This window comes from Neoarius graeffei, chromosome 27 (genome assembly GCF_027579695.1).
Source record: "Neoarius graeffei isolate fNeoGra1 chromosome 27, fNeoGra1.pri, whole genome shotgun sequence".
NCBI lineage: Eukaryota > Metazoa > Chordata > Actinopteri > Siluriformes > Ariidae > Neoarius > Neoarius graeffei.
The window spans coordinates 31,084,051-31,098,366 of NC_083595.1; the positions used below are offsets into that span (position 1 = coordinate 31,084,051).

Below are 14,316 nucleotides of genomic sequence, written 5' to 3' on the forward strand. Positions count from 1 at the left end.
CATGACACCTGCACGAGTGATGTCCTCTTCCTCTGGCGGGAAACTTCAGAAAGGCAGTGAGATATGTTACGCTTCTTCTCGCATTAATTTGAACAAAATGTTGAGGATATACCAACCGGAGATTAATTATTCGTCAAATATGTTATTATGATATTGGAGTGACTCTCTCACTCCTTTTTTTAAAACAATAATATGATTAAAATCCATAAAATGCTGTTTTTATACATGCCGTGTGGTAGCTAGTTTGAAGTTAGCGTGTGGAGTTAAGACACAAAATGGTGGAAAATGTTGACTCTGTTATCATCAATTCTGTTAATGGATTGCCCAGTTTAATAATAACAGTGTTGATGAAGACTAACAGAGTCAACATTTGAAATGTACCTGCAATTATAGAATGGGCAATATGTATCATGGAAATGTGTCATTTCATTGCATAATTTCACTAAAATTATCACTAGTAGTAGTAGTAGTGACAAAGCTTTATTCATGTAACTCATAGTGAGTAGCTGCTACTCCCGGAGCTGTTCTCAGTCAGCCTGTGCACACAGTCATCCACAGAGTATTAGGTTACTGAACCTACCCTATTTAATTACGTGATGCATCCCTATCAATTTGGTATTGCTATGCCTGTAACCAAAATATCTTACGCAAGATATATGAATGCTTTCTTGTAACACCTCTAGCTTCTCAGGAAGCTAGTTCTACTTGTTTTCTTCTTCTACGTCAGTTTTTTGTCCTTTTCCCTCATCTGGATTGATGCGTCACTGGTGGATGTTAATTATGGCTAAAAAAAAAGTTTTTGTTTTGGAGCTAAATATAAACTCAGATACTGTATGACCAATACAAAGTATCTATCTGTGATCACAATTAAGACACTTATATTCAGCAGAAATAAACTGATTCAACTCTTAAAGTGTAAAAATTGGATATCTAGTACATTTCATTGAAACCGTTTCTACCTGCATTGACACATACTGGTACTGTACATACACGTACATGGTTTTACGAAAAGATTTTAAGTTAAATGTTAATATTCAAAGGAATAGGATCAAAGAGGAAAGATACTGGCTTAGACGAGAGATAAGACTATTTTTCAATGATCTCCTTTTTAAACAGGTTTTACACAAGGTACATTTTGATTAAACTGATATTAAATTAATTAACACTAATTGTGCTTGCAATAATCTTTCATAACAAAACATTTAGAGAGTGTAGTTCCTGCATCTCCTCAAAAATTAGTTAATGTTCCCATCACAGATGGTGCAGAAATTTACTCAGTATGGCTCAAAGACAAAGTCAAATTCATGTTAAGTACATATACTAAATTTTGTATTATTTATATGCTCTACATAGGCTCCAACTTGCCTGCGACCCTGTAGGACAGGATAAGCGGCTACAGATAATGGATGGATGGATGGATGGGTATATGCTCTACATGTCTACCCTTACGCTCTACTCTCTATTTTCTCAGCCGCTGTATCGTGATTTTGCAGATTTTGCTCAACATATTCAGATCAACATATTTCTTCAACATTTCTCAACTTTTCAGACACCTTGTATATTATAATTAAAATTTTAACCATGCTAACCTCAGCCATGAGCTGCCAAAATACAACCAGCACACCAGAGACAGTAAAACACTGACCTCCGGACAGCTGTGGGAAACTCTGGCCTGAGTTTCCCAAAAGCATCGTAGCACAAAGACCATTGTTAAATTGTAGAGCAAGTAGCACAATGAATGCTCTTAGCATTAAGAGGCTTTTGGGAAACCCACCCCTGGTCGCTATCTGGTCCACCTTCTCCCTACCTACAGACAGCAACTAAAATCTGCTAAGCCTCAAGTCAAGATTGTTAAGAGGTGTGCTAATGAGGCAAAGCTAGAATTGCAGAACTGTAACATTGTAATATATTACAGTGTTTGTGATGTGTGTACCCACCAAGAGCTTTTTAACATACAACAAGACCGTCAATGACGGCATAGCTCACTACAGCCCCATCTAGTCCAGAAAGAATTATCTAAAGTGGGCCACCTTGCACAATAAATGTTGCAAGCTATATACACTACATACAAGCTATATATAGAAGCTATATACACCCTAGGAATACCAACCTATTTGCCAGAAAGAATCCAAAATGGCAAGGAATTGACCGAGAAGAAGCATTTTTTGTTGAACTGCTCATTAAGGATTAATTAGTCCATAACTTCATTAATAACTGTAATTAAACAAATCTGGGTAGAAGTTATATGCACCTTAGGCACCCCTACCTTCCTGCCAAACAGAATAAAAATCAGTAAAGAATTGTGAGAGAAGAAACGATTTTCATGAAATGTGGACAACACTGGACGGACGACGGACGGACCATGGGCAACACAGGATGGCATAAGCTCATCAGCCTGTTGGCCAGATGAGCTAATAACAACAAACCGTGGTTCACATGAAAACTCAGACAATGTTGTCAAGCTATAGAAGGGGCCTCCTGAGGTGGGGACCAAATCCTGTATAATCAGGCCAGAAACACATTGACACAAGGAGATAAAGAGTTGCCAAGTGCAGCTACTCTAAAAAGCTGAGGGACATGTTCTTGGCTAATGACACTGTGACAGTGTCGAAAGGCCTGAAAGCCATAACCACCTACAGGCCACCTTACCCCCACTCTGTGGACAATCAACAGTTGGCTGATGACCTGAATCTGATCTACTGTAGATTCAACACACCCCACACACACTCCAATAATTTCTCCACACATCCAACAATATCCATTCTAACTGCACTTGGGATCTGTGAGGTATGTTTATCAGGGCTTCCAGAAATAAAAGTCCAGGAAAGCACCAGGGTCAGGTGGTGTCTCGTCTTTGTGTCTAAGGGCCTGTACTGACCAATTGCCTTCACACAGATCTTCAACAGATCACTGGAGTGGTGTGAAGTACCCTCCTGCTTCAAACACTACCATCATCCCTCTCCCAAAAAAACCTCCAGAATCACAAGGCTAAATGACTACAGACCTGTCTCCTTAATATCTGTGATCATCAAGTCCTTTAAGAGATTGGTGCTGATGCACCAAAAGGGCATCACTGACCCCCAGATAGACCCCCTTCCATTTGCCTATCAGGTCACCATATGATGCAATCAACATGAGACTGCATTATATTCTTCAACACCTCAGCCACACAAGGACCTCTGCAAGGATCCTATTCACGGTCTTCAACTCAGTGTGTCATCATCCCAGATCTCCTCCAGACTAAACTGATCCAGCTCTCTGTGCCCACCTCCACTGGATCACCAGATTAATGAAATTCACATCCCGCACTTGTACAATCAACACAGGGCACCCAGGGATGGGTTTCTCCTGCTAAACAAATGCATCTCTACAGACCTTTCTGTCAAACTTCTGAAGTTTGCAGATGACACTATAGTCATTGGCTTCATCCAGATTGGTGATGAGTCTGTTTACAGAGACAAGATCAAACAGTTGGAAACAAATTTCCAAAAAATTTGGAAACAAATTCCTTGGGTGTGCAAGCGCGCTTGGCCAATACATAAAGCTCCTTCTGTTTTCTGACTTTGAAATTTATTTGACTCCATATTCTCCTAATCATAAAGACTATTTTGTGCTGGTCTGTTCTCTTTGAAAGCTGATGGTCTGCACTGCCAAATTATCTGGAAAATAAGTCTTTCTAGAGTACATGGTGCACCTCTGGGGATTAAAAAAAAAATGCTATTTTAATACTGTTTGTACTGCTCTAAAATAATACTTTGGGGCTCCTACTGGTGTATGTCTAGTTTAGTTTTTGGCCTGTTAGTGTTACTGTATTTCTAACATCACATGCAAAAAAAGTAGCCAGCTAGCTAATATTAGTTGTTCACTAATACCCCATTCACACTTGCACTGAAAATCGTTTATTTATTTATCACCATTATGCTGTAATGATGTTGTGTAGGAATGGGAGCAAAACGGTAAAGTCAAACCATTAATCTCTCCTGATGACCTGGTAACATGAACAGCAATCATTTGCCATGGCTTCAGTGGGAACTGGAACCATTGGGCTGACTGGATTAATGTGTTGTGACTGGTCGTGACGTTGTTGATTTCCACAAATCTGAAATACACTTGTGCTGGTAGCGAGTGGAAATTAATGAAACGTTACCTTCCGGACAAAAATGGTCTACCACATATGATTGCAGATCACACTGGAATCTGCTCAGCTCATGCAGATTGGAATCAGATTAAAGTCCCGTCCACCAAAGTAAAGTCTATCATCATTAACTGCTATCTCCGCCTGTGGCAGAATGCGCACTAACATGAGATAGTTGCTTCCATAGATCTCGATCTTTGGCAAGAGCATTCAGGGAATTTATATCAAGACCTGTCCATGTTGTGATGTTATCTCTCCATCTTTTAGGTTGCCGACCCCTGTTTCTCTTTCCATTAACCATGCCTTGCAAACAGATCTTGCTGATGCCACAATCCATTTGTTTTATGTGGCCAAACAGTTTGAGTACTTTACTTTTGATGACAGAGATGGCAACTGGGTTATTTGTTATATGGGTTATATGGCTGAATCCAAATACTCTGAATACAGGATGCATTAACATTGGTTAAGTACCTACTATCCAACCGTTACTGTACATTTGCATACTAAGGATGTAGTAGATCATCTGGGTAACTACTATTAAATGCTTACTGAGTATTCAGACGCCCTACAGATTATGACATACTGCTTTTTGCGTATTATAGTGATGCTATACTGTATGAATATATGGATGCAGTGCATGTGCGGGAAACAGTGGATGTAATAAATGATGCAGTGTTATTGCAATGGAACTACTGGCACCTACATCATCCAAAAACTCATACTGCCTTATTGTAAGGCGACCAACGGCAAATTTAAAACAATAAGGAAAGAAAACATCTCCAGATATGGCTGGAAATTGGAATGAATTATACATCATATCCGGCTTTGTATGTGTTACACGTTTCATAGAGGTTTGCTCTCTGTAGCATCCCGTTAAATACAATCAGGTGGGAATACATGATACTCGTTACTTTACTGTTGTGGAAGACTGAGTGGGAATGAAAATTTATTATCTATCCCACGCTGTTTTGACCTGATACATTCACGGGTTTTGTATGTGAAAGGGGCTTGAAGGACTTGCTCCATCTAAAATCAGTTTAACTTCAGGATCCCACATACACTAACGCCTAATTATCCATCCATTATCTGTAGCCGCTTATCCTGTCCTACAGGGTCGCAGGCAAGCTGGAGCCTATCCCAGCTGACTATGGGTGAGAGACGGGGTACACCCTGGACAAGTCGCCAGGTTATCGCAGGGCTGACACAGAAACAAACAACCAGTCACACTCACATTCACACCTACGGTCAATTTAGAGTCACCAGTTAACCTAACCTGCAAGTCTTTGGACTGTGGGGGAAACTGGAGCACCCGGAGGAAACCCACACAGACACGGGGAGAACATGCAAACTCCACACAGAAAGGCCCTCGCCGGCCACTGGGCTCAAACCCAGGACCTTCTTGCTGTGAGGCGGCAGTGCTAACCACTACAACACCATGCCGCCCTAACGCCTAATTATTGCTCCATATTCCAGCAAAACAATGAGGCACATATTTGGTGTGACCTCTGCTTGATGCAAATGTTTTACTGCATACTACATAAGTTACAGTTACCAAAGGACTAGACCCCTACTGTAACCCTAGCTGTATAGGCGAGAGGCTGAGGGCTATCGAAACGGAGATTGGCACCACACCCATACGCCTTAAAGAGTTGGTTAGTACTGGGACAGGAGACTGCCTGGGAAGACCAGATTCTGGCATGAGAGGCACTTTGACTTGACCTGAAATAAGTTACACCATCTACCAGAGCACAAAACTGTGTGGTATAGTTCATTACATTACAGGCAGTTAGCAGACACTCTTATCCAGAGTGACATACAACGTACCCAGAGTAGCCTGGGGAGCAGTTGGGGGTTAGGTCCCTTGCTCAAGGGCACTTCAGCCATTCCTGTTGGTCCAGGGAATAGAACCAGTGACCTTTTAGTCCTAAAGTTGATTCTCTTACCATTAGGCCATGGCTTTCCATGAATATATACACTGTCAGAAACAGAGGTACAGTAGGAGTCCATTTCTGTCTCCCAAGGTCCAATCTACACTAATGTACCCCGTAGAGCTCATTACTGGGCCTTAAGGTAACTATGTGGACCTTTTTAGGGCCAAAAAGGTACATATAGGTTCCTGAGCAGTATTTAAAGGGTACAAATAAGTCCCTTAGAGGGTACTGCCCCAGTGATGAGTCGTTGTACCCCTAAAGGTACAATAATGTACTTTATTTTCTGAGAGTGTATGGTAGTTCTTAAGAAATTCATCACACCCTGGCATTATGCAGCTCATTACAAGAGACTGGCTTTTGTTCACACACAATACAGAGGCTGCAGGTCATTTTCCATTTCACAAAAGTAAATGCTGCTTTCAGTCTCATTCACATATAATAACCAGTGGTTATCAGATATCAGCCTTAAAGGCTGATGTCTTTATGGAGGAGGCAGTGGTGTGAAATGAAATCGTATCAATCCAAGGTACAGAGAACACCCAAAATACAGAAAGAGAGAGAAAATGCTATCATCTGTGCTAAATGTGACACTGCCATGTTCTTCCAAACACACTCTAATCTGTCGATATCGAACCATATACAAAATGCTTCATGCACCTTCAGCAACTCAGCCATCAGTTACACTATATGAGCATGAATTATCCTTATGTGATACTGTCTACATGACTGAGGTAACATTACATTTTTATATTTCAAACTCATTGTACATTTTAAAGCCAAATCCTGCTTTACTGAACATTTTAATAGACATGAAAATTAATTGCTTTTAATCCTTTTACTTTTCTGCTACAAACATCAAGAACATCTCACACACACACACTGTACACACTGTATTATCATCATTATCAGGTATCATCAGTGTTAGGAATCTTCTTTTCAACACAAGGTAAACAGGAAAGAGGTTTCTGTAAATGATGTAACTAAGTGAGGAAAAGTACCAGCCGGTCTGTGCAGATGTTAGTGATAGATAAGGAAAAGCACACTTACAGAGCATGCAGAACTAGCCACCTTCTCATTCTGTCCAGTGGGGATGTCCTCAGATCGGAGGGTCAGTCTGAGACGCCTTATTCCTCTCTGAACATATCAATGACACACACGTGTGCAGACACACACATACAGACAAAAAGAGTAATAAAAGGTCAGTGTTAACAACATTACAAACATAGAAACAGCCATTTATCAAGGTCGGTCAAGTGAGCGTTTTCATTTTCTGAGAATGTTATCTGCAGTGTTTCAATGAAACTATGACCTCATACAGGCCCAGTACATTACTTGAATATTGTACTCTTTGTATGCATATTGAAGTTATCTGGGAGATCTAATATCATACCGAATTTGCTAATTCATTGATTGTGTAGACAACAGATCATGGTTATTTTAATAGCAGAGTTCATAAGATTGGATGGCGATTCCAATGTAAGCCCTACTCCCATCACTTGCTCTCTTGTATTTGGAAACCTCACTGTGTGTATGTATAAGCAGAGCTTAACAGTTTGAACACTGATACTTATTTCAGTTGTTAATATTGAAGATTAGTGGCAGGACATTAAAGGGTCATTCAAATATAAAAACTTAACAAAACAGCTTGAAGGCTTTTGTGTTTAGGGAACCTCCTGTATATATGAATGGAGTCAAGCTATTGTTTACATGTTTTAGATGCTCTGTCCGAGGAAGGAAGGAAGGGACCATGGGGAAACTTGGTCAGACCAAAATAAGGCCCATAAGGGCTAGTGAGCACAGTGAATACAGTGTAATCCCCATAATAAAATCTAATAATGCTTAATAAAAATCCAGGAAAGTCATATAATTATTTCCTTGTTCCTTATATTCCTAATAAATTCCTTATGTCAACAAAGGAGTCATTATTTTTGACATTAACGTGATGGACTGCATTAATGTTTGCTACTGTCCTTACTAGAGATATACACTGGCTCCAAGTACCACACCCTGGCTTACGGTCGACACAAATTACGCCCCATGCAAATATTGAGCAGATTCATATAGAAAGTTGTGGTCAGAAGTTTACATACAGTGACATGAATGTCATCTTGGATATGAATGTCATGGCAATATTTGGGCTTTCAGTAATTTCGCTGAACTGTTCTTTTTCTGTGGCAGAATGACTGTACAGCATACATCTTTAATAAATTAAAAAAACCACTAGAATTTGGTGTACAAGTTTTAATTTTCTTTGAGTTTTCTGAAATCGATACAGGGTCAAAATTATACATACAGGGTCAAAAATATACATACAGCACACCTAATATTTGGGTAAAATGTCTCTTCGCAAGATTCACCTTGACCAAACGTTTTTGTTTACCATGAACAAGCATCTGGCAGAATTCTGGTTGGATATTTCATGACTCTTTATGATAGAATTAGTAGAGTTCAATTAAATTTGCTTTTTTTTTCTTGGCATGGACTCGACTTATAAGCACGGTCCATATATTTTCAATAGGGTTGAAGTCAGGACTTGTTTTAAGCTTAATGTTAGCCTGCTTTATCCTCCATAACCAGCTCTGATGCGTGTTTGGGTTCACTGTCCTGTTGTAACTCCCAAGTCCCAAGTCGTGTTCAAGTTTCTGATGGTTTATGCTGAAGAATCCTGAGGTAGTCCTCCTTCTTCATTATTCCATCCACTTTGTGCAATGAACCAGTTCCACTGGCAGCAAAACAGCCCCAGAGCATGATGATCCTACCACCACCACCAAGCTGGTACTGTGTCCCTCTGTACATGGTGGTCATTGTGGCCAAACAACTCAATCTTTGTCTCATCTGACCATACAGCTATCCTCCAGAAGGCTTTTCTTTGTCCGTGTGGTCAGCTTCAAACTTAACTAAAGTTTGAAGGTGTCAATTTTGGAGCAGGGGGTTATTTCTTGGATAGCAGCCTCTTAGTCCATGGTGATCTGAACTGTAGACAGTGATCCATCAGCTTCCAGTTCATGGCAGGGCTGCACCATGGTGGTTCCCAGGTTGTTCTTGACCATCCAAATCAATTTCCTTTCAGCGGAGGGTAACAATTTGGGTTTTCTTGAAGCAAAGTGGCTTGGCAAAGTGACTACACCTCACAATAACTTGGATACAATTGTTTGAGCTGATTTTGGGATTTGCAGTTGTTTATAAATGGCTCCAAGAGACATTCTGGAGTTGTGTATATCTGCAAACTTCTTCTCAGATCTGCACTGAGCTCCTTGGACTTTCCCATTTTACTGTGTGTTGGTCAATCCAGTGAGTGCTGTCAACAAACCCTTTTTATGAAGGCACAGAGAAGCTACCAGCTGTAGTCAATCATGATCACTAACAGGAAGTTAAGAGACCTCGGCCTTGGCAAGATAAGAGACATTTTGGAAGTTTCAGCACCTCCGAATTAATAATCTAAGTGAGTGTATGTACATTTTTGACCATGTATGTATAATTTTGACTCTGTGTTGATTTCAGAAACCCTCCAAAAAATTAAAACTTGTGCACCAAATTCTAGTGTTTTTTTTTTTTTATTAAAGATGTATGCTGTACAATCATTCTGCCACAGAAAAAGAACAGTTCAAAGAAATTACTGAAAGCCCAAATATTGCCATGACATTCATATCCAAGATGACATTCATGTCACTGTATGTAAACTTCTGGCCACAAATGTATATACTGGAGTGAATATAAACAAAATTACTTTCATTCTAGAGACTAAAAAACCTGAATCAATGTTGACCTGAACAGCCACTACTAGGATTAATTTACATTAAACATCAATTTTCAGTCATGCCTTGGAACAAAAAAGTTTATCTTTCTCACAGGCCATATCACCAGGGCATTTTGAAGGTATATAATTATAAACTGTAGGTGTACACTTATAAATGTACTAGAACTTTATTTGTTCATGTACAATTTGTGTTCGTTGTCCTCTATATTTCATCAGTGGTCAGTTTATGACCCTGATAACGCTGCTGCAGCTGATACACTTATACCAGCACCATGTCAGTGTGACTGTGTCAAGAATCATATCAGCTACATAATCACTCTTTACAACTGTAATGAGCAGAAATCTGCACAAAACGTTGAACCTTGAGGTGGAGGAGTTAAAACAGCAGAATATCACATTAAGTTCCACTCCTGTCAGCCTAGAACAGGAGTCTGAGACTATCATGGGCACAGACTCATCCAACTGGACAGTTGAAGACATGATAAAGACCAGGTGATTATTTTTCTACTATTGAACTGTACAGTTTGGGTGAGTCTGTTCCCACGATAGCCTCAGGTTCCTGTTCTTGGCTGATGGGAGTGGAACCTGATGTGATCTTCTGCTGTTGTAGCCCATCCACCTCAAGGTTTGATGTTTTGTGCATAACAAGATGCATTTCTGCTCATCATGGTTATAAAGAGTGATTATATGAGTCGCTATATCTTTCCTGGCAGTTCGAACCAATCTGGCCATTTTCCTCTGACCTCTCTTATCAACAAGATGTTTCTACTCACAGAACTGTCGCTCACTCAATGTTTTTTTTTTGTTGTTGTTTTTCGCACCATTCTGTATAAACTCTAGAGACTGTTGTGTGTGAAAAGCTCAGGAAACCAACAGTTTCTGAAATACTAAACCAGTCCATCTGGCACCAACAGACATTCCATGATCAAAATCACAGAGCTCAAACTTTTCCCCCCATTCTGATGTTTACTGTGAACATTAACTGAAGTTCTCGACCTGTATCCGTATGATGTTATACATTGTGTTGGTGCCTGATTGGCTGATTAGATAACTGCGTGAATACATGAAAATGCATGAAAGTGGACAGTGAGTGTATATCCTGTAATAATTCTGCATATTAATCGGGTTTTTGTTTGTTTGATTTTTATAAAAATGAATTGTCTCTAGAGACAAAGACACTTCTTGTCTTTGACCAATATACACTCCCTGTTGGAGTCATAAAATGCTATTGTGCATTGTCTTTTAGATGACTTTATGGGGATTAACTGAGCATCTACATGTTGATTAGCCGTGAGAAAGAGCTCTCGGAGTGACAATTCAGTGGCAGGTGCTGATAAAATAAACATGACAGGGCTCTGGCAGCTCTCATTACACAGCCTGCTCTCTGTGCTAATCTTGTCCTTGAGCCAGCATAGGGACGAGCTCTGAGAATGATTAACCATGATGTGTTAAATTAAACTATAGCCCAGTGTATGAAAGATAGGCATACAGGCAAAGACAGAAGGATGAACAAACAAACAGGCAAATCAACAACTCATAATGGTCAATGGGGGAAGAGAGGGAAAATGAGAGGGAATGTGAGAGAGGAAGTGAGACCAGGCATGTCCTATTCTCAGTAGGCTCTAACTTACCTCACTCCTTTGTTCCGGAGTGGACGTGGTAGTGAGCGAGGAGCCCGCTGTGCCATTTCGCAGCATGTCTCCGTTCTACTGTCCCTCTCTCAGACCACAGCAAACAAACATACACAAACATTCACACCCACCCACTGCTGCCACCTGCTCCACCCGCTCTGGGCAACTCAGCAATTTTAGAAGTGAATGTGTGAAAGAGGCAGGATGGACAAAATAAAGTTTCCCCTTGAGCAACAGGCCTGTGCTAGAATCCCTTCCTCTGGATGGTAAGCAGCAGGGAAGAGTGAAAAAAGGGGCCAGTACTCCAGAGTGTAAAGGACAGAGGAAATAAAATAATCTACAGCACAGGGGGAAAAGTCCAAAGTGTGTTACACACACACACAAGCATTCACAACACACACCCACATGCATACACAGACAGGCTCCTCCTAACTACAGACAGAGAGAGAATGGCCAAGGCAAACCAAGAGGCTACTAGAGAGAGAGAGAGAGTGATACTGCTATGCGGGCTGGGCCTCCGGTGTGACCTGTCCTTCTACATTTCTCTTTTTCTCCTGTGCTTTGGTCTCCACCCACCTGCGTGTAGCTCAGATCTTGCAACCTGCTGTTACTGCTTCATAGGTGTAGCACAAATACACCAGCACACGCCCAAACCGGAGGAGGAACAAGCATCACTCCAACACTGAAACTAAATCCTTCACCTGTGTGTGAGGTGGAAAGCTATGAAAAATTCACACTACACTAACCACACAAAGCAGCATCACATGATCTGCATTTTTTTTCCGTTGTTTTTTTTTTTTAATATTTGAGCCAAAGGAATTACAAGAATTTTAAAACCAGACTTGTTTAGAGGATTGCTCTCAGCCTGAAGTAGTTTATCGGGTGTAGAATTTCAACTTTCTCTAACTTTCCTGGTATGTTTTTGTTGGCAACAAAAAAGTAGGCAACCCTGTGGCATAATAAAAAATAAAAAAATCAGCCAAAACTTAGAAAAAATACATCTTCATGATTAAAACCTTTCAGGAGAATTTATTTTGAGTGCACAGAATGGTTAAAGTGCAGAAACTTTAGTGTTTTTCAGAGTTAAACATCCAGTTTAACTAACTTTTTGTCATTATATTCATTACAATGGGATGTGGCATAACAGTTTCACTTCATAAAACTTAACATCAGGTTCACCCTAACATAGGGTGACCAGACGTCCCGGTTTTACCGGGACAGTCCCGATTTGGGGTTGTGTGTCCCGAGTCCCGACAAAAGTCTGTCGGGACACGGATATGTCCCGGTTTTCGCCACTCGCAACTGAGCAGCGTGGGAATCATTAGCGGAGAAATGTCTGCATTTACTATTTTGATGAATTGACAGGAATCGCAAACTTTCCTGGTTACTGCCCCCTGGCCCTGTGGCATGGGTGTTTATTTAGCCACATTATTCCAGACAACAGAACGTTTTGCCATGCAACAATAAAATAAACATTAACTGGCGCGAATGTTCTTTGTCTAGCAGCTAGCAGCAGTAATGCCGCAGCAATTATGCCGAAAAGAAAATGTACCTTTTCCAAAGATTTACAGAGCACCTACCCCTTCCTCCGAGAGGTGCAGAACAATGCGCACGAAGCCTACTGCACACACTGTAAGTGTTCCTTCTCCGTAGCCCACGGTGGTAATGCCGATATACAGGATCACATTAAAACGGATCACTCTTCTTGTAAATATACGTAGGCTAATGCATTTTGTTTAGGGTGGGTGGATTGACAGTCGCCTTAGCTTTGTTCCTGTGTTTTGTTCTTGTACTGAGTTGGGTAGCCTATGTTGCAAATGCTGTGCGCTCCTGTGGGGGCTTTCCTCGGGCTGTCGCCCCTCTCCTCCTTTACTGCTGTTTTGTTTGAGTGTATATTCTCAAATCACTTGTCTCTTTTTTGTTTCTGTTTAACATACCATTCTGACAGTTTGGCCATATTGCTGTGTTGAACAGCTTGTTGCACCTTCCATTAAAGTGTTCACTTTTGTACACATCTTCTTGCTTTATTCATTCAGTTGTGGGGAATGGTTAGTAAGGGTGATTCTGACCTAGGCTATGTTGAGGTCACATATCTACGTTTTAAGTTCATGCTATAGTGCATACAATTTTAGAGATATAGCCTACATGTGCATATGCATTCTTCTTGGTGTTCTCACAAACAGGTGAAATAAATCAGTTTAAATTTGGCCTATGGACATAGCCTGGCCTATTCTCAGCCATTACAAAATCTGTTGTCTGACCATAATTTAACTGATCTGTATACCACTATGCTACTAGATAACAAAATGCCTGTTTGTTTTATTTCATGTGAGATGTTGATAAATGTGAGCTTCAACAAAATGATAAGAGCACCTCTCTGAGTGTCACGTTTACGTAAAAAAAAGGTGTGCGTGCACGAGCATGGTCGCGCACAAAAGTGTCCCGGTTTCAGACTAGGGAAATCTGGTCACCCTACCCTAACATTGTCAAGAACCAAAATGTGGGAAGGCTAGTTTTAGCAGTGAATTTAAAACTGGCTGTAAATTATTCTATGCAAAAGAGGTACAGTATGTAGGATTATGTAGGACTAGCAAGTTACCCGGTGTTGCCCGGGTTTTGCAAAATTCTGGGTTGCCCCCAGACTTCCATGTCAAATTTGGTGAAGATCCGTTGAGAAATGGTGATGTTAACCCAAGACAAACAAAAATCCAAACATCCACCACCCAGGGGCCCACTGGGGACCCCCTGGGGTCCAAATATGGAATTTCTGAGTACTGCCAAATTGTGGCTATCTCCTGTACCTACATGCCAAGTTTAGTGAAGATCTGTCGAGAGTTTGTGTTGATAAATGTAACGTGAAAG

General features: G+C 40.6%; 1 protein-coding gene across 2 annotated transcripts in view; it reads right to left on the reverse strand.

Moving 5' to 3' along the window:
- The window catches only part of myzap (myocardial zonula adherens protein), a 31,325-nt gene extending 19,419 nt beyond the window's left edge, over positions 1–11,906 (reverse strand). Inside the window, exons 1-2 of one of the 2 annotated variants that reach the window (XM_060911433.1) lie at positions 11,455–11,906; positions 7,114–7,200 (exon numbers count right to left, since the gene is read on the reverse strand). In XM_060911433.1, the coding sequence (XP_060767416.1) occupies positions 7,114–7,200; positions 11,455–11,520 (153 nt within the window). In that variant the 5' untranslated portion in view covers positions 11,521–11,906. The remainder of the gene's footprint in view (positions 1–7,113; positions 7,201–11,454) is intronic. The other variant, XM_060911432.1, reaches the window with a different exon arrangement.
- Between the last annotated feature and the right edge of the window lie 2,410 nt (positions 11,907–14,316).